The sequence below is a fragment of the Cydia strobilella genome, chromosome Z (genome assembly GCF_947568885.1).
Source record: "Cydia strobilella chromosome Z, ilCydStro3.1, whole genome shotgun sequence".
NCBI lineage: Eukaryota > Metazoa > Arthropoda > Insecta > Lepidoptera > Tortricidae > Cydia > Cydia strobilella.
This window is the reverse complement of record NC_086068.1, coordinates 44,868,416-44,895,056: the sequence shown is the minus strand read 5'-3', so window position 1 is coordinate 44,895,056 and position 26,641 is coordinate 44,868,416. Positions and strand designations below refer to the sequence as shown.

The window sequence follows — 26,641 nt, the reverse complement described above, 5'->3', positions numbered from 1 at the left end:
CGAACGCGAGTGTGGAGTCGATTTCGATGATTAGCGAACTCGAACTAGACTTCGCACTCGCGGCTTCGCGCACGAGTGTGGAGGGGGCTTAAGAGCGCTATTACATTTCGGCGTTGAGCGAGTTTAGGTATTTTACGCGCTACGGCGGGCTGTGCGAGCTCAGTATGCCGATCCCTTCTACCACGTTTTCCCGCTCGCTCGCACTACAATGATGGATTAAACAATCTTGATCCTTCGTGAAGCATACTGAAAACAATTATAACGACACTAACTGTACTTAAATTTTAAAATCCTAATTATTGTTATTTGGTACGAAAATACTAAATCCAGTGCAAATGTACTTACTTTTGTATTATAAAAGAATTATTTTATACTAGAAAGAAATTATACTCGCTTGTTTACATGTTTCGTCATTACATTTGGTACAGGTACAGGGTAACCGTACAGCTTGGGACAATGTCACTTGGTGCTAAATTATATCCCAAAAAGATAATTTTCACTGAAAATGACAAAAACTGTCAATCTGTCAAATTTGACTGATATGTCAAACAACACTAAACTATGTCACTTAGTACCAAACTTTAACAAAACATGTTAATTTTCACTAAAAATGACAAAAACTGTCATACTGTCAATTTTGACAGTTTTGACAGATGTGTCAAACTAACCAATTGCATTACGCACCAATTGCATTAAAGTTAATTCGAATTAAATTTTTGAGACGTTAATGGCCATTGAAGTTAATGTTTTGTTTAGTGTTGTTTGACATATCAGTCAAATTTGACAGATTGACAGTTTTTGTCATTTTCAGTGAAAATTATCTTTTTGGGATATAATCTAGCACCCACTGACATTGTTAAATGTAGATTTATACTATCTGTCAAAATTGACAGTTGGTGACCTTTTGACAGTTTTGGATCCCAAATCGAAACGGCTTGTCCGATTTTGATAGGACCTTCAACATTAGTCATGGGATGGAAAATGTAGTTTGACACATCTGTCAAAACTGTCAAAATTGTCAGTTTGACAGTTTTTGTCTTTTTTTGTGAAAATTAACATGGTTTTTTTTTTGTGATATTCAGCAAACGAGCAGACGAGCCGCCTGATGGGAAGCAGTCATCGTCGCCCATGGACGTAAGCAACATCACAGGAGCCACTTAAGCATTGCCGACCCTTGAGAACCCTAAATACCCGCTTCTTGAAGAATCCCATGTCGTAGCACAAAGGAAATACCTCAGGAGGCAACTCATTCCACATTCTGCACGTTCTGGGAAGAAACGAGCGGGATGCCCGCTTATTCATGGTGTGCCATGTGTCTAAGAAGTGAGGATGAGCTTTGCTCCTTTGGCGGGAGGTGCGGTGATAGAAACGAGACGATGGCACCAGATCAAAAAGTTCTTCGGAACATTCCCCATTGTACAGACGGTAGAACATGCAAAGAGAGCCAACGTCTCTCCAAAGACTAAGAGGTTCTAAGCCGTCAGTAAGTTCGGAATTGCCGACAATACGAACTGCCCGACGTTGGATGGAGTCAAGGGGAAGGAGCTGATATTGTGGAGCGCCAGACCAGAGATGAGAACAGTACTCCATATGGGGTCGAACCTGCGCTTTATATAACAAAAGTCGGTGACCCGGTGTGAAGTACTGTTTGGCTCTGTTAAGCACCCCAAGCTTTTTGCAGGCTCTCTATGGCGGTGGCCCATCGGTGAGTGAGGTAAACAAGAAGGTCTCCCGCGCCGCGACCACGGCGAAACCCGTATTGCCGGTCGCTAATTAGCTGGTGGTCTTCGAGGTACTTAAGGAGCTGGTTGTTTACCACACGCTCCATTACTTTAGAGAGCAGGGAGGTGATCGCAATAGGCCGATAGTTGGAAGGGTCGGTACGGTCACCCTTTTTTGGTATAGGGTGAACCCAGGCAATCTTCCAGGAAGACGGGAATTTCCCTGAGCGGTATGAGACGTGGAAATTGTGTCACAAATTGAGGGGCATAGAAGCTAAAATACCTCTGAGCATAATATGGACAGAGGCGTTGCTGCTCCTTTACCCGTCAATTATGAACTCCTTCACCCTTAAACGCTTGAGCTAAATATCACTCCGATATTTAGACATAAGGACTGTTAAAACAAAATAAAGTTAATGTATAATGGTCTATTTTTACATTATGTTCAATTTATGTTCATGACTTTGCTTTAGTTTAGAAATATAGATCAGTACGCTCAGTGCCTCTGAAGCGATCTCGACATTAGGAGGCCACTTTATTTGTAATCCCTTTTTCTTTGGGTGCACCTTGCATAGTATTTACAAAGGACAATTTATTTCAAAAGAAGTGAGATTTAATAGACTGCATTTATTTGACATGGCTGACCCGCTTAAAGGTATCGAGGTGTTTGACCTCACGTGATGAGATAGAGGACCATTCACATTCATGGATTTGATGAGAATATCAAGAACAGCTGAAAGAGAAAAGAAACATTAGATCTACAATTTTCAACACACGTCTGGTTTAAAAACTATTGTAAAAAAAACTAGTGATTTTGTATACCTATATCACTACTTCATCTATACATATAATAAAGCGGAAGAGGGTCGAAAGAGTAACTATTTATTAATCTGTGTCGAAAGTCTGTACATGGAAGATATTCGAAAAAAAAATTGGCTGGGGATACTTAGAATCAATAACAGAACACGTTCAAACAGTTTTTAGAATTTTTGTCTGTTTGTCTGTTTATTTGACCGCGCATTAAATGAAAACGGCTGAACGGATTTTGATGCAAACTTTACTAATCTGTCGAAAAAATCCACGGCCAGGTTATAGGCTATAAAAATTTAAGAAATTTTACCCCTAAGGGGGTTAAAAAGGGGAAGAAAGTTTGTATGGGGTTCAAGATTTATTTTAAGCTAGCAATTTGAAACTTCGTAAAAAGATATATTATTGAATTACAACAAAACTAATTTCAGCGTATTTGAAAATTCATCCCCTAAGGAGGTGAAAAAGAGGTTGAAAGTTTGTATGGAGATCAATTTTTTTTCGAGTGCGTTATTGTATTCTTTGTATATGGGCATATAATGCGGACATGGAAATATTAAAATCATCTCTAGATACACTTTTGTGAGCGATGTACATGGATGTGTGAGATGGTTAGACCACTGTGTTGTAACGGAAGGAGCCTGGCAATCAGTGGACGAGATTATAGTACGTTATGACACGTATTGGTCTGACCATTTCCCACTTGAAATTACGTGTAACTTTAGCACTCTAAAACCAAAGTGACAGTTTATTGACAGGTCAACGAATACTGTTTTTTGGGGTGTGAGAGAGGGCCCACAGATTGATGAATACATGACCTTATGTAATGAGCGCTTAAAAAATATTGATATGCCCGAGCAGCTTATACAATGTAGCCATGGTATGTGTTCTGACTTAAGAGCATATTAAAATAATAGATTCGTTGTATCACAAAGTTATAGATATTTTGTGTGGGGCAGCGGAACGGACAGCCAAGGTAAAACGACGGCCGCAGCAGCGGGTCATCGGGTGGAACAAGCACGTCAAGGACGCTCATGGTGAGGCCAGGCTTTATTTTCAGGCGTGGGTGATGCAAGGTAAGCCACCTGAAGGTCCTTGTTATGACATGATGTGTAAAAAGCGTAAACGGTTTAAAGCTCGCCTTAAATGGTGTCAAGTAAACCAGGAACAAATTAAGATGGACATCCTAGCATCACGTCATGCATCTAAAAATTTCAAGGGTTTTTGGAAGGAGACTGCTAAGCTGAGTCCCAAATCAAGTCTTCCCATTAGCGTCGGTGGCGTGAGCGAGTCGAAGGCAATAGCACAAATGTTTGCTAAACACTTTAAGGTTGAACCAGCAGTGCTGTCGCCTGAGGAGGTGCGCGATGCTCATGCCGCTCCTGGTAGCCAAAGTCGTCACCTTCACCTTTTTACTGCGAGTGACGTTGCGGCAGTGATTAAGAACATGACCAGAGGTAAATCACCGGGGCATGACGGCTTGAGCATCGAGCACCTTCAACATGCGGGGATTCATCTGCCTAGGGTTTTAGCTCTGCTGTTCAACATTTGTCTGAGACATGCGTATCTGCCTGGGGACCTCATGCGCACTATAGTTGTCCCACTTGTGAAGAATAAGACGGGAGATTTGTCTGACAGAGGCAACTGCAGACCTATATCGTTAGCCACCACTGTTGCCAAAGTGCTGGACGGCTTGCTTGATGGTCTTTTAACTAAGCACCTGAAGCTCCACGATGCTCAGTTCGGTTTCAAACCCGGGCTATCGACGAAAACCGCTGTGCTGTGCCTCAAGCGCGCCGTTCGGTACTACACGGATAGAAAAACGCCGGTCTATGCGGGTTTCTTAGATTTAACGAAGGCTTTCGATATGGTCTCGTATGAAGTGTTGTGGCACAAGTTGCGTCGTGAAACAGATCTGCCGTCTGAAATAGTACAACTTTTTAAGTTTTGGTATGCCAACCAAACAAACTATGTTAGATGGGCAGGAGAGTTATCTGACGCATATGGGTTGAATTGCGGTGTTCGTCAGGGGGGGTTAACCTCGCCAAAGCTGTTCAACCTATATGTGAACGGATTAATCGGTGAGCTCAGCAATGCCAAGGTCGGTTGTTCAATTGATGGCGTAAGCTTCAATAACATCAGTTATGCTGATTACATGGTGTTGCTGAGTCCATCGATTAGTGCACTTAGAAAGCTGCTCGAGATATGTGAGAGGTACGCAGTTGCACATGGGCTCAAGTATAATATAACCAAGAGCGATCTCCTTGTTTTTAAGCCGCGTGGTGGTACTGTTGGGACAGTACCCCCCGTCTACTTGTACGGCAGTGAACTCAAACAAGTGTCAGAGTTCAATGAACTCGGGCCATTGGGTGACTGCGGACCTTTCAGATGGCACAGACGTGGAAAGGGAGAGACGCTCCATGGCTGTGCGTTGTAATGTGCTTGCCCGCAGGTTTGCACGGTGTACAAAAGAAGTCAAAATAACAATGTTTAAGGCCTACTGCCAGAGCTTCTACACGTGCAGCCTGTGGGTAAGATATACGCAGAGTACTCTCAACACCCTGAGAGTACAATATAATAATGGGTTTAGGGTACTGTTGGGTCTGCCGCGCTTCCGCAGTGCATCAGGTATGTTTGCGGAGGCTCGAACTGATGGATTCCAGGCCATAATGCGTAAGCGTACTGCCTCACTGATGCGGCGGTTGCGCGGTAGCTCCAACAGTCTGTTGCATGTGCTGGCCGAGAGGCTAGACTGCCCGTTCCAACACCACTGGATGCTATTGCATGTACAGCAGTAGTGTTTGGAATGTGGCAGTCTTCATTATGTAAATAGTTATATGTGATATGTATTTTTATTTGTAATTTAATGTGTGTTTACTAACATTAGCATATTAAGATTGATTTAATTGTATTACTAACAAATTATATGGGCATTTGCCTGAAATAAATAAATAATAATAATAATAATAAGCCCGCAGGGCAGCTTGTGGCGAGCTGTTGGGGAGTAACGACTCCACGGACCCGAGTGCTCCCGAGAGTCGGTCAGGGTCTCCGTCTCCGGCGTGTCTTCGTCGGTCGGAGTGGACCCCAAGGGGACCCGCAGGACTCTCAGCTCTGGCTTGCCTTCATTGGCCGTCCAGAGAGGAGTCGCTAGAGCTATATGCTCCAGGGGTGAAAGTGAAAGATGCATAAGCGCGAGTTGGCACAGTGGCTGGTAACAGCCACTGGGTAGAAAGCGGCGCACACCTCTCGACACCCCTGAGCCGCTCACACCGGTGTTGCTCCGGGTCGTCTTCACGACGGCAGTTTCAGGGGCCCATCTAGTCGGCGGCAAGTCACCGCCTGCCTCGATAACGTGTACAGACATTGTTATGGCAGGTGTCCGGACCTCTTAGCAATAGCCCAATCTTTTGACCAGCCAAACTTCAGTACCATAACCGGCACTCTTTTCCACTGTGTTTATAATAGCCCCTACGCTACGCCTGTTGGGACCGATTTACGGGTATCTATTTGTACTCGTGAATGGGTTCTAGCAGGTGTATTACATAACAGCAAACTTCTCCAAAGGGCCTCTACGTGTTGGATCTGTATCCCCACGCACGCCTATCAAATGACCGGGATGTATATACCCGTGAGTTTATACGACATACAAATAATAATAATAATAATAAGCCCGCAGGGCAGCTTGTGGCGAGCTGTTGGGGAGTGACGACCCTACGGGCCCGAGTGCTCCAGAGAGTCGGTCGGGGTCTCCGTCTTCGGCGTGCCTTCGTCGGTCGGAGTGGACCCCAAGGGGACCCGCAGGACTCTCAGCTCTGGCTTGCCTTCATTGGCCGTCCAGAGGGGAGTCGTAAGAGCTATATGCTCCAGGGGTGGAAGTGAAAGATGCATAAGACGCGAGTTGGCACAGTGGCTGTTAACAGTCACTGGGTAGAAAGCGGCGCACACCTCTCGACACCCCTGAGCCGCTCACACCGGTGTTGCTCCTGGTCGTCTTCACGACGGCAGTTTCAGGGGCCCATCTAGTCAGCGACAAGTCACCACCTGCCTCGATAACGTGTTTTAACATTGTTATGGCAGGTGTCCGGACTTCTTTACAATAGCCCAGTCTCATTGTCCACCCAAACTTCAATCCATAGACCGGTATACTGTTCACTTTTTCTACAATAGTCCCAATGCCTGCTGCGACCGGTTCATGGGTGTCTATTGTTGCGCCTGTGAACGGGTTCCAGCAGGCGTTCTACATGACATTAAAGCTCTCCAAGGGGCCTCTACGTGTTGGATCTATATCCCCACGCAAGCCTATCAAAAGACCGGGATGCATAGGCCCGTGATATCCAAGGAGATACAAATAATAATAATAAATATAATTATAATACAGGAAAAGTGATTTCAGCGTTTAGTTTCAGCGTTAAAATTCGGATGACGACTAATTTCGATAGCCTCCCGTACTTTTCGCTGAATCACAAACATTTCTTTCGCCAGCACGGTTACCTTATCGAAACGTATATAGTGAGTCGAATCCGAATCCAATACGTGTTCCGTCACCGCAGAACGCCCCCCCTGCCGCCACCGGCGCCCGCGCCGAGTCATCGGGCGCGGAGGGCTGCGGCCCGCAGTCTGCGCCGGTCCGTCACCGTCGACGCAAGCTCCTGATGACGCTCCTCGGTACGGAGTGAAACATGTCGAGCGTTTTCGATTTAAAATACGTGAGTGACCCGTTATTAATATATTTAATATGCCTGTGTCGCACGGAAGTTTTGTTATTAAAATAGTTTACAAATTATTGAATTCGGTGATCACTTTTTAGGGTTCCGTATCCGAAGGGTAAAAACGGGACCCTATTACTAAGACTCCGCTGTCCGTCTGTCTGTCTGTCACCAGGCTGTATCTCATGAACCGTGATAGCTAGACCATTGAAATTTTCACAGATGGTGTATTTCTGTTGCCGCTATAACAACAAATACTAAAAAGTACGGAACCCTCGGTGCGCGAGTCTGACTCGCACTTGGTCGGTTTTTTGATATCGGTGGTCTTTATTGCTTTTTTGGCAATTACAGACATATTATGAATGATACAGAGGAGATGTAATAATGATGAATTTACGTACTTTCTAGGATTGCTTATATAATCACTTGCATAACGATAAATGCACTAAAACTGTAAGAGTAAATTGCACCACCGATCTCAAAAAACATAGGACCAAACCCACGGAATGACGGAGAAACCTTTAAAAAATAACCTTATTATACTGTGACTGCACTTCCACTTTATTCAACGGTTAAAGCACGACTAAAGCATACTTTGTTTGAGTCACTGAGTTCCTGATCGACTACTTTGTAAGAGTACCGACATGTTTTACAAATTACACCGAAATCAGTCAAAAGCACACACACACACATCTTAAATTTGGTTTTATTCAACGAGTTAAGCTAACACATTATTTTGATATAAAGAATATGATAAGTTAACTAATACCTTATGCGCGAATTCTCATAATAACTCCTTGAGTAAGGATTTTTGTTTCAAAAAATCTGTGTTATATAAATAATAATAAAAAATAGTGTACCAGATAGATTTAAGGATGACTCACGTTAGACCGGGCCGTGTCCGGGCCGGAGCTTCCGGCGCTTACTTTTCTATGATATGACAGGTGGTCACGTGATGCTTTCCATAGAAAACGAAGCGCCGGAAGCTCCGGCCCGGACACGGCCCGGTCTAACGTGAGTCATCCTTTAAGGTTGAAAAACCATAACGCCTGATTTTATTCAAATTTTTCGAACAGTAAATTCAACCATTTTTGGCCGCCGACACGTAAAAATGCCCCTCCTGAGAAATGCCCTTATAGTATACCTACTTCTGATCAAGTCTTTTGTGTTTATAGTTACATGAGATACTTGAAAGTTTGAACGGAACCCTCGGTGCGCGAGCTGATCGAACTCGAACTTGACCGGTTTTTTTATAAGGGCGCCCGGGAAGATTCTTGTTAGTTCTTAACTTTGTTCTTACGTAAGAATAATTCCGTCATTCTCAACCCATTTTTAGGGTTCCGTACCCAAAGGGTAAAAACGGGACCCTATTACTAAGACTCCGCTGTCCGTCCGTCTGTCTGTTTGTCTGTCAGTCTGTCACCAGGCTGTATCTCATGAACCGTGATAGCTAGACAGTTAAAATTTTCACAGTTGATGTACTTCTGTTGCCGCTATAACAACAAATACTAAAAAAACTTTTATAAAAAAAAGATAAACCGACTTCAAAAAGGATGAAATAAAATATTATCCTTTTTAGGGTTCCGTGTTTAAGTATATGCGTTACCAACTGATATGTTTGAAGTCGGTGCCAAGCCAAATTTTTAACCATATATTCATAGGGATTTTGGTGCAATTCGATAAAGATGCGGCTATATAAGTATGTACGTTGGATTACCTAATGCAGCGTACTACGTAGGCGAACAACACGAGAATGCGAAGCGGCGCGGCACGGTGCCTTAATTAATCCTTTGATACCTATATAGAAGTGTCCTACGTGGGCGATCTCGTTGCGAACGCGAACGAATTGGGCCGGCCGCGCCGTGCCGTGTCGCTTCGCTTCGTGTTCGCGAGTGTTCGCCTATGTAAGACGCAGCGTTACACGACGACAATAAACGAACTTCCTGTACACCTCAGAACAGAACACACGGTTGAACCTTCTTGGCGCAGTTCGTACCATGCTTGTCGGCACGTTAGTGTAAATCTAATACGTTTTTTCGTCGTATTTTTTTAAAGAGCATTTCTTACTAATTCTTAAACAGTCATAGCACGCAAGTGTGGGATTGGGACTGAGTTATTTTCTGTCGCTTATCCAGAGGACTACATTTCAAAATATAAAACAATTCAAGGAACCTTCATGCAAAATTTCAGCTAAAGCGGTTCAGTTGTTTAGCCATGAAAAGGTAGCAAAGAGGCAGACATAAAAGCTTTCACGTTTATAACATTTGTACAGTTGTAATGGGATTTATAGACATAAAGCTGATTATTTTTGACTGGTATTGTTACTACTTGGAGTACTTGGCTTGGCACCGACTTCAAACATATCAGTTGGTAACGCATATACTTAAACACGGAACCCTAAAAAGGATAATATTTTATTTCATCCTTTTTGAAGTCGGTTTATCTTTTTTTTATAAAAGTTTTTATTTTTCCATTTTTAGTTTTAAGACATTGTTAAGAGCGTGACGCATGAATGAAAAACATAATCATGTTTATCTGTAAATTCGTAAACTTTATTAAATAATCAGAATTTTCCTCGAGTCCGTCTGGGAAATCATTCCTGTCAGTAAATCCATTCTCCGCCCCGCCACACTGACCCAATCCCTCAAACCCCCCGATCACTCAACCTCACAGCACATCAACCCCTGATCACTGAACCCCTCGTCCCTAAACCACCAACCCTTCAACCGCCATTCCCCGACCCCTAACCCCAGACCCCTTAACTCCTAACCCTAACCCCCAATCCCTTAACTCCCAACCCCTCAGTCTCCGACCCATCAACTCACCTCCCCTCAACCCCCAACCTCAAACCCCCCAAACACTAATACCCTCTACCTTCACCTCTCAGTCTCTTTGGTTGTTTCCAACACTACCTACATCAAAAATCATAATACACATACGAGGGAAGTTATCAGTAGCCTTACCACGAGTTTGACATTGATATATTCACTATCGTGTGCGTAACTTACTGTTTATGCATCTCGCTTGTACTGGCGTATTAGTGTACAAAGTAAGTTACGAAGAATATTTAGTGCCAAACTCGTGGTTAGGCTACAGTTGCACTACATCAAATTGGTGGTATTGGTGAGGAAATGCTTGAGTTACTTTAGAAAACACCGAAATTACCATACACGTGCCTTTAAAAATTGAGGAGTTCCCTCAATTCCTCACGGATTCCATCATCAGATCAAAACCAAAAATATTACGAAAATACCTTGGAGAGGTAACTTCTTTCAAACAGAAAAAGAATAACTCAAATTGGATCATGGGTGCCGGAGTAATCGCTAAAATCATTATCATCAAAACAATCATCATCATCAGCTCCACTTCATCAAATTGGTGGTTTTCTAGAAAAAATGATCAAGTTGCTTAATTATTATTAATACTTTATTTCAAGCAACATGGCTCATAAAAGCAGTGAAACATTAAAATTGAAAATAAAAAATTAAGAATAAAATTTAAGTTAATTAAAATTAAAATACAAATTCTATTGACCTATGGGACACATGTCAGAAAATATAATTAAGATTTAGAAAAATATAAACATATTATTATTGATTGTATTCTCATTTCAATTTAATTTAATGTCAAAAGTAAAATCATTAACATGTCTCCGATAAATTAATATTACATATATCTTTTTATTATAAATATATCTCTTATTTCGCCCAATTTTGAGACACTGGTGCATGCAATGACAACCAGTGTCTCACAAATGGAGAGTCAAGTCGGTCCGCGACAACCGCTAGTAGGGCGCTGCCACTGGTGCGCACGCGGCAGGCAGCTGACCAAGCCCTCTTGCGCATGGTGGCGTAAAAACAATCCACGCGCGCCTCCGCGAACATACCTGAGGCGCTGCAAAACCGCGGCAGCCGCAGCAGCGCCCTGAAGGCATCATTGTATTGGACACTGCATGTGTAGAATGATGTGCAAAATGCACGGAACAGTGTGACCTTCACGTTATTCGAGCAGCTGGCAAACCTGCGGGCAATCATATTGGCACGAACTGACAACGCTCTCCGTTCCCTTTCAATATCAGAGTCGTCGATCAAATCATCAGTCAGCACATGTCCCAAGTATTTAAATTTGTGAACGCGCTTCAAAGGTGCTCCGTTGAGATACACAGGAGGAACGCTAGACGGACAATTGGACCCCGCTTTGAAAATCATAATCTCACTTTTTATTGCATTATATTTTAGGCCATGACTGTTGGCAAATTGCTCACAGAGAGTTATGAGTTCTCGAAGGCCCCCCACGGACGCACTCAGCAGCGCCATGTCGTCTGCATAGCTGATATTGTTAAAGCAAACCCCGTCAATGTGACAACCGACATGGCGGCTGCTGAGTACCTCGATAAGCTCATTGATGTAGAGATTAAAAAGTGTCGGCGAACTCAAACCGCCTTGCCTTACGCCGCACTCCAATCTGTACTCATCGGATACGGTGTCCCCCCACTTGACATAGTTGACCTGATTTCCATACCAATATTTAAATATTTGTATAAGCTCTAGGGGTAAATTAATTTTCTCGAGCTTTTCCCATAGCTTGTGGTAGGAAACCAGGTCAAATGCCTTCGACAAATCGAGAAAGCAGGCGTATACGGGCGTCTTTCTGTCGGTATAATATTTGACAGCATGCTTAAGACAGACAATCGCGCTTTCAGTTGAGAGATTGGGTCTAAAACCGAACTGATTATCATGCAGCTTAGCAAAGTGATTAAGATGTTTGTTAAGGAGGCTGTCAAATACTTTAGCAATTACCGTGGCTAATGAGATCGGTCTGTAGTTAGACTTATCCCCAACATCTCCCGTCTTGTCCTTAATTATAGGGACTACAACCGTTCTCATCAGCTCAGAAGGCAGGTACGAATGTCCAACACATAAATTAAACAATGTCGCTAAAATCGTAGGTAAGTGTGAACCGGCATACTGCAGATGCTCAATACTGAGCCCGTCAACTCCAGGAGACTTGCCCCTTGACATAGTTTTAATTATTTTAGCAACGTCCTCAGAAGTAAACTGCAAGACCTGGTTATTATTGACGTGCCCAGCATCGGGCAAGTGGGCAGACTTCCCAAGGGGTGATTGTATGGCAAAGTGAGACTTAAAAATATTTGCTATACCCTTGCAGTCACTGACACCGTCTACGCTCGCTGGCCGGCCAGATTTTCCATTTAACTTGGCCGTGTTCTTCCAAAAGCCTCGGAAGTCATTATTAGAATGCAATTCGGCAAGACGGTCCATTTTAATCTGGTTACTATGGCTCTGACACCACTTTAACCTTGACTTAAACAAACGCCTTGATTTTGCCATATCGTCGTAGATTCGACCACAGGTCGGTTTACCATACCAAAGCCACACTTGAAATCTAGCCCTAGCCTCTCTATGAGCCTGACTGACGTGCTTGTTCCATCCTATCATGTGATTTGCCCGTTTTTTGCGCCCATTACGCCCACCTTCACGACTCAAAACTGCAGAATCCCTTAAAGCGGCTACCACTTGTCCAAATAAATCGTCAATTACATTTCTATGACAGATATCGTTACAAGATGTACCCATACAACATAGTACGTTTAGTGCGTCAATCGACTTTAACTTTTTCTGACATTCCACAGTGTACTTCTCAATTTCAAGGCAATTACGTTCCCCCCATAATACCTTATCTACTGATAAAAATGTGTTCATAACCTTATGTCTAATTAAGTTGACGTCACATTCCATCAATAGTGGGAAATGATCTGACCCTAATATCTCATAATTCACATATACTCTATTCACGGTATCTAGGGCCGAGTTAGTTACAAGACAGTGGTCTAACCACCGTGTGGTCCCATGCGCTTCACTTAAAAAGGTAAATGTATCTGACCCTAAACCTAACCTTATTATGTCCACACAGTTCCAATTATGCTCCATACAGAAGCTATCTAGTTCATAGTAGAACGGTTCGTAAGGATGAGCGTTGAAGTCCCCTAATATAAAAACTGCCTCCGCGTTGCAACTGTCTATAATAGCGCTTACCGCTCCGAGGCAATCCGCGAACTCTGGGAGATTACACACTGCATCCGTAGGCATATACACACTGAATACAAGAATAGAGCGATCACTCACAACGATTCTGATAGCACAAAGACGCGGGTTATGACACGGAATAACAGTGACGTCACGCAGCACAGCGCTCCTCCACAGTAAGGCTACACCTCCAAACGGCCGGCCACGAAGTATGCCCGCCGACGTATCGACCGCAGAAGTACCTGTGCAGCTGAACTCGTCGTCTATGCCATTAAGAAACGTGAGCTCCTCCTTGGTAAGCCACGTCTCTTGTAGGGCTACAATATCTGCAGATTGGCATAACTTTCGTACGTCTGCAGCAGAGCGTTTAACACTTTTACAGTTGTAAGTGGACAAAATAAGCGGCCCTATTGTCATATTTATTTAGGTGATATTGGCTTTGCTTATAATGCACAAAGCGTCGAAACAATATGCCTTTAGGCCACAGCTTATCGTTTAAAAATATATCTAGCTTTGATTCGGGTACAAAAAACTTATAAGCATCATAACTTTGCTTGTTAGTGTTAATTTTACGCAGTACAACCGATTCCCGAGTTTCAGTAAATATATGTCTCTCGATATCTTTAGGGTCTGTTTCCTTGTGCACGAACGTTATGAATACGGGAACTTTCATTTCGGCCGCCTTAAATTTTCCCAAGTTCTCATTATTCACGCCTATTTTTCCCGAGTAGCGGTAACGGTACTTATTTTTCTTTTTACGGCTACGTACTTCTTCCCAGTCATCTTCTTTACATGGCACATTTTCATTGATGTTGTTACCGTTATCTGCGAGCGGCGTTATCACTGATCGGGCCACCTGATCTAGCGAGGTACTTGTCTTAACTATATCGCCCGCCGAGCTCGCGCGCTCCGCCGAACCGGTTTCTCGGCTCAACAATTCATTTGTTTGCTGCATGTTACTGCATTTCATATCATTATTTATGTTTTTAAGATTCGGAGCACCCTCGGCAGCACTAAGACTAGTATTTATAAGGTTCTGACTTTTATTAAACGTCGACACAGGAATCGAACCTTGCAAGGTCAAGTCTTGGGTTAATACTTAAATCTGACTTATGGGCCATAGTATCTTTAACATAGGAAAGTCCAAACGGACCGCTGTTCAAATTTAAGTAAGTTCCCCCTCCCCCGCGCTTTAAGTTAACATTGGCGCTGGCACACATACGCGGTAGCGGGACCGACTTCATATCTTCCAGCTCAATTTTTAAGTCTGCCAATTCCCCTTGTGTTACATAGTTGGCATTAATAAACTGGACTTGATTTTTTAGAGTTGTTAGCTCTTTTAAAAGCGTCGAGACATCCAGATGATCCCATAATACTGGGGGTAGTTTATCTAATTGTCGCGCCACGAACAAAGGAGTCAATTCTGGATCAATTCCCTTTAACAGCCCTATAATATCCGCTAAGTCACGATTTTCCTTGCCTTGTTGCCTCCGGCTTACTTTTCGTTTGTCACTCGGCACGGAATCGAACAGGAGCGATTTCGATTTTTTGATATCATCACTGCTGAATGAAGACACACATATGCGTATTAGACTTTCGTCATCAATCACTGAAAGCTTATTTTGTATAAAACACAACATTTCGTCAACAACTATGTCACAAAGACTACATTTAATTCGCGACGATGTCATTTTTCGAGCGTATTATAAACACCCGACACAACACAATGCTACGCGTTCGGATTCGTGCGCGCGACTGAATTTAATAAAACGACCAAATCACCATACATGTGCCTTTAAAAATTGAGGAGTTCCCTCAATTCCTCATGGATCCCATCATCAGAACAGCACCAGATTAATGTGGAACCACCTTGGTGGTAGTTCCTTTCAAACAAAAAAAGAATTGTTCAAGTCGGACCACGGGTCTCGGAGTAATCGCTGAACATCCTACATTAAAAAAATCATCATCACTATCTTCAAAACAATCATCATCATCAGGTCCACTTCATCAAATTGGTCGTTTTCGAGAGAAAATGCTCAAGTTGCTTATGAAAACATCCAAATCACCATACATGTGCCTTAAAAAATTGAGGAGTTCCCTCAATTCCTCAGGGATCCCATCATCAGATCAGAACCAGATTAATATGGGACCAACTTGGAAGTAGCTCCTTTCGAACAAAAAAAGAATTACTCAAATCGGACCACGGGTCTCGGAATAATCGGTGAACATACATAAAAAAAAAAAAAAAAAAAAAAAATAGCCACAACCGAATACAGAACCTCCTCCTTCTATGAAATTGAAGTCGGTTAAAAACAGAATAAAATAAATAGTATTTAAGTAGGGCTCCCATACAACAAACGTGATTTTTTTAAAGTTTTTTTGCGTAAGGTTACGGGACCCTTTGTGCGCGAGTCCGACTCGCACTTGGCCGGTTTTTTAAATTATTGTTTTGATTATAAGTATATACTCGTATTAACAGATTAATCCAATTTTTGTCAAAATCTAGTGCTGATTATGAGATTTATGAGGAATCGAGGAAACTCCTCAAATCCTAGGCTATAACTAGGCTTGTATCATCCCCGAGTAATATTTACATAGGTAAGTACAACTAACCTACGGAAAGTACCTAAGCTACGACAGTGCTACAACTATGCTACGACAGTGCTACGCTACGGCTCGGATATGGGATGGGCACAATTGTAGGCCCTAATTTATTTATAGACATTTTCCATTCTCTATAATACTTATCTTATAATATTAGACTCGTTATTATGTAGGCGCTTGCTTACAGGCGAGCGGGATATAAACAGAGTTATTTAAGCTATTAGGTACTATTACTATACTTGCATTACTACGTCAGTGCTTCAACTACCTACAGAGAAATAGGAATGTCCTGCGGGTAAGTACGTCGTGTTCGTGTAGGATACATCGCTGTCGTCAGCGTCACTACCGACACCGGCAAATCCTCCAAGGCAGATTTACAATATTTGAAAATTCGGTGCCAAATTATAAATCTATCTGCAGCATCTTGACATAGGTATATGGCAAGCCATTTCCACCAGTAGAAAAACGAGGTAAACTTACAAAAATGTAGGCGCTAAGGGTTGTCCCCTCCATAGAAAATTGGAATTCGTGTCTTTTTCTACTGTCAAAGTAGATTCTACTTTGCCTACACTCGCGTAGTGTGTGCGAGTCGGTCATAGGCAAATTTGTACTGAAGCTCGTGCTGTATAATTATATTAGGAGTTATTAAGTTAGCACTTACCGGTGAGTAGGTCCGGCGAGTAGTTGGGCGAGTGCTCGATAGAGGAGCAGTTCCAGCGGTCGCCGGCGTGCGCGGCGAGGCAGGCGGCGCGCGTCAGCCGCGCGGCCGCCGCCACGTGCGCCATCGCCCCGGGCTGACGCCGGCACGCGCGAACCTAACACGCCATTTACCTATTTATTTGTTACTGCAATTTAACACACTACTTATTTAAGTATCTACAGCCGAGGAAACAGGTAGGTTTTCCTTATTTCTCAAAAAAAATTCATAAACAAAAAAAGTAATAAAACTGACTTTAAAAAGGATAAAATAAAATATTATCCTGTTTTATATGCGCTAGCAACTGAAACGTTTGATGTCGGTGCCAAACCAAATAGTTACAATACTAGTTACAATATACACTGGTTCTTTCTTTCTTATCTTATATAATTTAAAATTGCTTGGTGCTAGGCCTATTTGAATAAAAATATATTTACTTGACATATCAAACTACACCAGTAGCCAGTAGGCCTCTAGCACATGATTGGCGCGACAGTATCTCGCGACAAGATAGACTACCCGTCTTTTTCTAAATATGTTAATTAAAGAGGGACGGGGAGTCTATCACGCCGCGAGATACTGTCGCGCCAATCATGTGCTAGCCCGGCAGGGTTGGCATTCGATTAGACGGGGTGCTTTTAAAATTTGGCTTCACATCATCACATCGACTTCAAACGTTTCAGTTGCTAGCCGCTAGCAACTGAATTTCAGCTAGCAGCTAGCGCATATAAAACGAGATAATATTTTATTTTATCTTTTTTGAAGTCGGTTTTACTTCTTTTTAAATAGATAAATTTTATCTTTCCATTTTTAGTTTTAAGTTTTTCTTATGAGTGATCATTCTGTAAGACTCGTTCCTGTCTGGCCAAACTGTCATGTCACTAAACATTTTTCGCTTCGGGTACGTATCAAATTTCAAGGAACTCATCAAAAACACTAGATCTTAATATAAATGTTCCTTCAAAATTTACTTCCTTAACAAACATAGCGAAGCTGTTAAACACCGAAACTCGAGTCTTTCAATTTAACGTGTATTTGAGAAATGTTGACTGCCGGTATTAAGTTAAAAGAGAAATCCTTTAATATTTAACTTTTTAAATAGCTGGGTTAAATTACCTGGCCGGCCCACAGCGCTCCATCGCGCCTGGCCGTCGCGCACTCAACCTCCGTCCAGTTGCCTTCGCTCTCGTGCAGCGCCCTGTGTCAACCAAACAACGCTTTGTTAACTTAGGTAATTAGCGGTAACTACTGTCTAATTGATGATGCATACGAATATCGCGATGCAGTAGATGTAGTAGGTATACAATTCAACATACTCGTAGGTAGCTCGTGTTGATAGGTAAGTGGTAGGTACTCGTATACTCGGTATGGGTTTAGTATAAAAAGTAGAGTTGGGCTAAGATAAGTCTGCAACGATTTTGATAGCACACGCAGTGCAAGTGTTATTTTAAACATCAAGCTTCGTTGCAGACGTATCTTGGTCTAACTCTAGGTACTTTGCAAATGGTTCACACATTAATTACCTACTAGCTTTTGCCCGCGACTTCGTCTGCGTGGAGTTAGTAAATTGGGTAGGTTATCCAATATGCTTTTTATCGATTTCCCATACAAACTTCCACACACTCACCCCCTTAAAGGATGATTTCTGGGATAAAAACTACCCTAAGTCCTTCCCCGGGGCTCAAATACCAAATGCTCGCACTAATATGTCAGTACGAGCGAGATGCATAGAAAGTCAGTTACGTTCATCCTAGCGTTTATGTCAGTGCCAAACTGGTGGTAGCCACACTGTTAATTACACAGCGTACTACGTAGGCGAACAACACGCGAACGCGAAGCGGCGCGGCGCGGAGCGGGGTGAATCAATCCTTTGATACTTAAAGAAGTGTCCTACGTGGGCGATCTCGTTGCGAACGCGAACGCCTTGGGCCGCCGCGCAGCGACGCGCCGCTTCGCTTCTCGTTCGCGAGTGTTCGCCTAGGTACGTAAAACGCAGCGTAAACTTAGAGGTTTCATGGCACTCGCCCACCACATCTGCAGCGTCACAACCCAACAAGAGATAAGGCAATCGGGCAGACTTTGTAAGAGAATAAGTTTTTGGAAAAAAAACATTTTTGGTACAAGCTTTTATCGCTGCCTGATTGTCTTTCCACAGGCAACTAAAACCCCAAACACAATTAGTGTTCGTTGTTTTTTTAATATCTCATGCTCTGATGTGGGTCCTTGTTGTTCTAAAAAAGGCGCATAAAGTTATACGTTTCTCTCTAATACAGAAAAGTGGTGTACTCCTCACTCCTTTGCGTCACCGTCCCACGAGCAACCGAGTGGAAACAAAATGGAAAAACAGTGTTTTTATTTGCCCGCCTGGAACAATTGGTAATTGTTCTAATTTTACTAATCCAGCATTGAATCTTTTTTTTTCACCTCAGCAGCTCGAACAAGCCTAGTTTCGTCACTCCATGGAGTGAGGAAAGTGCGACTTTCCTCACTCCAGGGAGTGAAACAAAGTAGCTTTTTAATCTAATGAAGGCCATGACTGCCACTTCATACTTTTATTACTTTTTAGGGTTCCGTACCTCAAAAGGAAAAAAAGGAACCCTTATAGGATCACTCGTGCGTCTGTCTGTCTGTCCCTCTGTCTGTCTGTCCGTCTGTCACAGCCTATTTTCTCCAAAACTACTGGACCAATTAAGTTGAAATTTGGTACACATATGTAAGTTTGTGACCCAAAGATGGACATGTAACGTAAACATATTAATTTTTAACACGGGGCTACTTTTGGGGGGTAAATGAGAAAATTAAAAAATAAAGTTTGTCAAACTATATCGTGTTACATATCAAATGAAAGAGCTATTTGTGGGAATCTCAAATATATTTTTTTATCATTTTAAAGTAAATAGTTTAGAAGTTATTCAAGAAAGTAGACAAAGAATGACCATTCCCCCCTTTAACTCCGAAACTACTGCGTCAAAATTTTTGAAAAAAATACACAAATAGATCTTTACCTATAGATCACCGGAAAACCTATTAGAAATGTGCAGTCAAGCGTGAGTCGGACTTAATTACTTAGTTTTTGATCCGACCCCTACGGGTTTTTTAAAGACATTTCACATAAAAGATACATTGTTTAAATTGTGTAATGTACGGAACCCTTGAAACGCGAGTCCGACTCGCACTTAGCCGTTATTTTTTTCTTTTGTGTCTGTATTATTCTATGTAATTCGAAATACATTTTAACATTTAATATGTTCTCACTACTGAGGTGAAAAATTATGTGTGCAACACGAGAGCAAAGTTATTTTACATCTCGTGTTTTTTAATCTCTCGCTGCGCTTAAGATTCTAACTTAGAATCACTCGCTTCGCTCGTGATTCAATTATAGAATCTTTCGCTTTCTCGGGACTCAAAATAAACACTCGCAAGAAAAACCTACTTTCCTCTCTTGTTGCACAAATAACTATTATCAAAAACGATGTAAGTAAATTGTTAAAGCAAAGGCAGAATCTTATATACAGCCACAGTTATACAATTTTATTAATACGTTATATAACGTATTAATAAAATTGTATAACTGTGGCTGTATATTAATACGATATTTTACTAAAAAACTTTTTTATTATTTGACTGAATCAAACATCAAACATTTATTCAGCAAATAGGCCACAGGGGCACTTTTACATGTCAATTTTTACAAACAATAAAATTAATCCAAAATTACAAAAAAACAATTACATAAATATAAATGTTAAATTTCACAAGAAAAAAAACTAATAAAAACTATACAAATAACAGAAGTACTAAAATTGTTTAGAGATGTAAAAGTCTCTAGATAAAATGTATATAATAATAAAAAAGATCATCAAATTATCCAGACATGTAAAGGGTCTCAAAGACTTGAATTGTTATATAATTAATAAAAGACAAGATATTAAATCAGACAAACAGACAAGAACCGAATGAAGTGCCTCACGTTAATGCCACTCATAAGTTACATAGGTAAAATGAAGCCCGTGTAAACTTAAACAGACCGGTCTCCACAAACAGCACCCGTTCACGAGTATGACGCGTATCTCAGCCATCGTCTCCCTCAACCTTCATTTGGGAAAGTGGCGACCCGATCAACGACGCCACCGTAAGCAAAGGCTTTTAAGCGAGCATGACATGTTCAAGTTGCCGGGCTGTATTAATATATATGAAGTAAATTAATTCAGTAAGATACAACATTTGTGCTTGTATGTTACATTAAAGACGGCATAGTGCCACATAATCACAACATAATTCGTAAGAAGTATGCCTACCTATAAATAACTAAATTACTAACTAATTAATCCTTATCGTCTATAAAATCTTTTACAGTATAGTACGCCTTACTAGACAAACAGCGCTTAACATGTGACTTAAATTTGTTATGTGGCTAATTTACTATGTCTGCGGGCACTTTGTTATAAAAACGTGTACAGTTTCCGACGAAAGACGTACTAACCTTACGGAGGCGGTGGGCGGGCACAGCCAACGTGGCAATGGAATTATCATTGCCACGTTGGCTGTCGTTACGAGTAAGAGAAAAAATGCAAAATTAAAAAGTAAGACCGGCGCCCGCTATTTTCACTTAAAACTTTGTTGTATCAAAATAATTAACTTAAAATGGCAACTGTAAGTGTTTTTGTATGAGTTAATGTGATAAATTTTTGCAATTTAAATCGACGCTCTGAATAATATACAATATCATTCAAGTTCAAAGGAAAATTCGTAACTGTAAGTGTAATACAGGGTTACACGAGTAACCAATATTTGTTTTATTATGAGTTTTTTAATTCGTGTGTACAAAACTGTCATTAGACCAATTCTAATGTATGGATGCGAATCCACAATAACCTTGAAAAACCGGCCAAGTGCGAGTCGGACTCGAGCACGAAGGGTTCCGTACCATTACGGAAAAAAACAGCAAAAAAATCACGTTTGTTGTATGGGAGCCTCATTTAAATATTTATATTATTCTGTTTTTAGTATTTGTTGTTATAGCGGCAACAGAAATACATCATCTGTGAAAATTTCAGCTGTCTAGCTATCACGGTTCATGAGATACAGCCTGGTGACAGACAGACAGACAGACGGACAGACGGACAGCGGAGTCTTAGTAATAGGGTCCCGTTTTTATCCTTTGGGTACGGAACCCTAAAAACGAGAATAAGCTGTTAGTGGCGGAAAGGAAGAATCTGCGAAAGATTCTGGGTCCGACAAGAGGGGAAGATGGGAGGTGGAGAGTCAGGAAGAACATGGAGATAGAAGACCTGGAGCGGTATTTGACATGCGTTAAGTGACGTTTCGTGTTGAACTTCAGTTGAATGGAAGAGATCGTGTGTTGTCGAATAGGTAAATTTGACATTAGCAATACACAGTTAGGTGACAACGAAACCAAACCGAACCACGCCGAGTTCAGAGCCATTTTAAACCGTATAGTAGTAAGAAAACAAAGTTGATTTTTGTTGCATAATTTTTTCAATGAATGAGTTTTGGTTGTACCAAATGATACTTTCCACAGTTGATGAACAAATGATTCATTCCACTGTTGAAGTGATGTTGAAGCCGAAAATGACAGTTGTGCATCTCGAATAGGGCCCCTGGTGTCCGAACCCAACATTATTGGAGAGACCAAAGCGGCTAGGCTTTAGTGGCTCGGACAGGATCGTGCCGTGAAGAAAGCGTACTTGGGACAACCAAATGGGAGACGCCCGGTTGGACGCCCTAGGTACCGCTGGAACGACGGAGTTGCTCAAGACCTGCTCAACCTCGGCCATGGCGACTGGCGAGAGCTAACGCAAGACCGAGAGGCATGGCTTGATCTGGTGTCGGAGGCCATAGGCCAGCGGTGATAGCACGGTCGCATTTTTATCGCTTGTCACCATGCCTGTCACGTTCTAACAATAAGTATGTACCTAAGTGCGAAAGTGACAGGAATAGTGACAGGCGATAAAAATGAAACCATGCTGCGCCCGCTGGACTCACTTTGGGTCGTTGCGTCACCGTAGTAAGTATGATTTTTTCCCCGAACTAGCTCAGAAAGCCGTCTTTTATCCTTTAAAGCAAGCGAGGAAAAACGCATTTTATCCACTAGTGGGGAAAGTAATTTGACCTTGAATGGCGTGTTTAAGTAGTCTTTGACAGATAACAAAACGTAAAACGCTCATAATAATGGTTTGTTCGACATTAATAATGATTAAATAAATGGTTTGAGACTTTAATAAAAAATACCAAATATAGCTATACCAAATAAACCTTAAAATTCCATAAGAAATATTTGTTTTTTTATAATGATGTTGCATATAACTGATCGTACAAGTTGCAATTTCAAAACGCATCGTCAGAAATGTCAACATTGTCAAGTGTCAACAAAAATTTTACTTTTAAAGTTCTCACCGACTCCGACTCACGTAAAAATACACAACTTCCAGTTTTCTCTAATAATATCGTAAAAAAATTAGTGATTCCAGTGATGAAGATGATCTAACGTCTGTGGATGTGGCACTTTCCTCGCTATAGTGAGGCGAAAAGTTTTGTGTTACACACGGGTGCAAATGTATTTTACTTCTCGTGTGTTGAAACACTCGCGGGTAAAATACAACTTTGCACCCTTGTATTACAAATAACTATTACGCAAATGTAATAAATAATAAAAAACCTCGTTCAACCCATATAACCATTCCGGTCGCAGAATCATCAAAGTAGTAACTAAATGTCAGATGTGTCGAAACGGTGTCGTAACAGTGTGCACACAATGTGACCAGAATTGTTTCAGTAACTAAGTGTGGTCGCCGTGTCTACACTTTCCGGTAACAAGGTGTGGAAACACTGTGTGCACTTTGGGTTCAGTTTGTGACCAAATCTTTACACAATGTGTCGTAACGGTTACCGAACTGTTTCGAAACATTGTGACAGCAAATGACAATATAAAATACCTCTTGAAGACCAAGGTTCGTCAAACTGTACCATTAGTGTCTCGTGTACTCGTAATGCTAGTAAGTCATCATGAGCAATCCAAATGATGATATATATAATGATAACCATATAAACGCTTGTCAACATTTTACAAAAAAGTGGGAATATTAAAAAATGTACAGAATAAAGATATTTTATTAAAATAGAAGAAAACTAATTTCAGTAGTTTTGAAAATCGTCCCCCAAGGTGGAAAAAAGGGGTTGAAATCAGTTTGTATTTTTTGAGTGCTCGACTTGAATCTTTGTATAAAGGCATATTACTTATTAGAATACAAGAAAATTAATTTCAACGTTTTTAAATATTCATCCCCTAAACGAGCTAAAAGGGGGTTTAAAGTTTGAATTCATTACAATGCTTTGAAACTTCTTAGAAAGGCATTATTATATAAGATAACAAAAAAGTTATTTCAACGTTCTTAAAAATTCAACCCCTAAGGGGGTTAAAAAAGGAATGTAAGTTTATATGTGACATTTTCAACCAAAAGGTACCACACTGTCGCTTGTCAATGAGGTTGATTTCAAATTGAAGCTGTATGGAAATAGCGCCTTATTGACAACCGACAATAAGTACCATTTTCATTGAAAGTGGCCTATAAGTGGTACAAGTTTTCTTTTAAGCTAACTTGAGACTTGGTAAAAGGGCATTAGGTACATATATTAAAATAGACGAAAACTAATTTCACAGTTTCTCAAACATCAAACATTTATTCAGCAAACAGGCCACAGAGGCACTTTTTACAAACAATAACATTAACCAAAAATTACAAGAAACAATTACAAATATGGAATCAATAAAATATTCGATACTCAGTATAAATGTCAAATTACACAAAAAAAAACTAATAAAAAATATACAAACAACAGAAAAGTACTAAAATTGTTTAGAGATGTAAAAGTCTCTAGGTGTCAGAGATAAAATATATATAATAAAAAACCGGCCAAGTGCGAGTCGGACTCGCGCACCAAGGGTTCCGTAATTTTTAGTATTTGTTGTTATAGCGGCAACAGAAATATATCATCTGTGAAAATTTCAACTGTCTAGCTATCACGGTTCATGAGATTACAGCCTGGTGACAGACAGACAGACGGACAGACAGACGGACAGGCGGACAGACGGACAGCAGAGTCTTAGTAATAGGGTCCCGTTTTTACCCTTTGGGTACGGAACCCTAAAAAAACGATCATCAAATTATCCTTAGAGGTGTAAACTTTGTGAAAACTTTGTATCGGGAGCGAACATTTACTTTAAATAATGGACAAAAAAATATTCTAAGGGGTTTGAGAGGGATTATATCGAAAACATTTTTTTTAATACAGTTGCTCAAAAAGTGCTACTTTTCGTGGCTGTTTAGCGTGCGGAAAGTTGGTTTTCGCGAACTAGTGCTTTTTACTTTTCCAATTATTTTAAATTTTTACTTGTTCCAATTCATGACTACTTATTGATGAGTGTTAATATTAGTTTCCTTTAAACGTCGTAATCAACATAAAAACCTACTGTTAATGTAAGAATACGAAAAATATGCATATTTCATATTTTATTACTTACCTCTTCATCATAAGTATTATGACACGTTTATTTTTTAATGTTGAAAAACCGTTCTTAATAAGTAATGGAACGGAACGCCTGTCATAGAAGAGGCGTATTTTCTTACTGCAAGAATGTTTTAAGTTTCCAAAGGCAACATTCGATATTGTTTTTATAAATATACGATACACAAATAATCATAAATAACGATATTTAGGTAATAATAGTAGGTACAATGTTTTAATATTTACAATTGTTTCTGTCTTATTGAACATGCATTTGAAAAAAAAACTTTCATTGGAATGGGTTCAATAATAATAACTAAATCTATTCTAGTCGAATAAAAGCTAGAAAAACACTTCTTCATAATGTCAATGTCAATGATGTCACAGAATTAATAATATAAGTTTCGAATTCCATTCCTTACTTGTCGCTTTTCTTATTTTTTCGCAACTGGATTAAAAAACGTCGTTCGATACACGTGCGGAAATGTCATTCTTCACTCGTCCCGAGTCTTGCCACTCGCCTACGATATCTCGGTACTCGTGAAGTAATGACATACTTTCCGCACTAGCATCGAAATGTACTATTTTTTCAGTTGAAACTTCGTAGGTTTTGACAGACAAATCTCATGCGTTGTATAATTATTAACAAATGATTAACCGTCACTGTCCCTATGCTTTTGCTGCATAATGTTCTATGCTCATATAACCACCAACACCAACAAATCCACGTGTACAAAGTCGCGGGCAACAGCTAGGCAACACTATATCGTTGTCGAGAACCCAACAACATTTTTTTATTTTCCTCCGTCAACACTACTGACCACGGCATGGCTCTTACACTTTGAGAATATCTGAAAACAAATAAACACAAGGAGCCATTTTGAAAATGCAGTAACTTTGTTACTACTTTTGGTCACGCGCCGACATGTGTCTACACACACAGTGTCTACACCGTGTCGTAACGGTGACCGAAAATAGTTGTATGGGAATGTACGTGTCTTGTTAGGGTTCCGTACCCAAAGGGTAAAACGAGACCCTATTACTAAGACTCCGTCTGCCGTCTGTCTGTCCGGCTGTCTGTCACCAGGCTGTATCTCATGAACCGTAATAGTTAGACAGTTGAGATTTTCACAGATGACGTATTTCTGTTGCCGCTATAATAACAAATACTAAAAAGTACGGAACCCTCAGTGGGTGAGTCCGACTCGCACTTGTCCGGTTTTTCGCCTACGGCTCGAAGACAAGACGAAGAAAAGACATCTCGGGACTCGTAAATAATAACACACTTTCCACACTTGCATTGAAATGTACTATGTTGGCTGCATGAGTAATGCTATTGACTATTGGGAGTTTGGAACGAAAAAGTAAAAAAATAAAAAGTAAGAGGCAATCTCGCTGATTTTCATACTATACTTAACAGCCCTTATTCCCTGGAGCGTTCATCGATTTCACGAAATATCACTCAATAGATGGCGTTGACGCGCGGTACGCGAGCGCCGGCAACTATAACGCGTTTTGAACGTAGAGAAG

The 26,641-nt window shown here is 41.0% G+C and overlaps 1 protein-coding gene across 1 annotated transcript in view; it reads right to left on the bottom strand.

The window, feature by feature from the left end:
* LOC134754872 (uncharacterized) overlaps positions 1-26,641 on the bottom strand; it is a 117,677-nt gene that overhangs the window by 40,809 nt on the left and 50,227 nt on the right. The window contains exons 2-3 of the mRNA XM_063691322.1: positions 17,702-17,783; positions 16,550-16,703 (exon numbers count right to left, since the gene is read on the bottom strand). Of these exons, the coding sequence (XP_063547392.1) occupies positions 16,550-16,703; positions 17,702-17,783 (236 nt within the window). The remainder of the gene's footprint in view (positions 1-16,549; positions 16,704-17,701; positions 17,784-26,641) is intronic.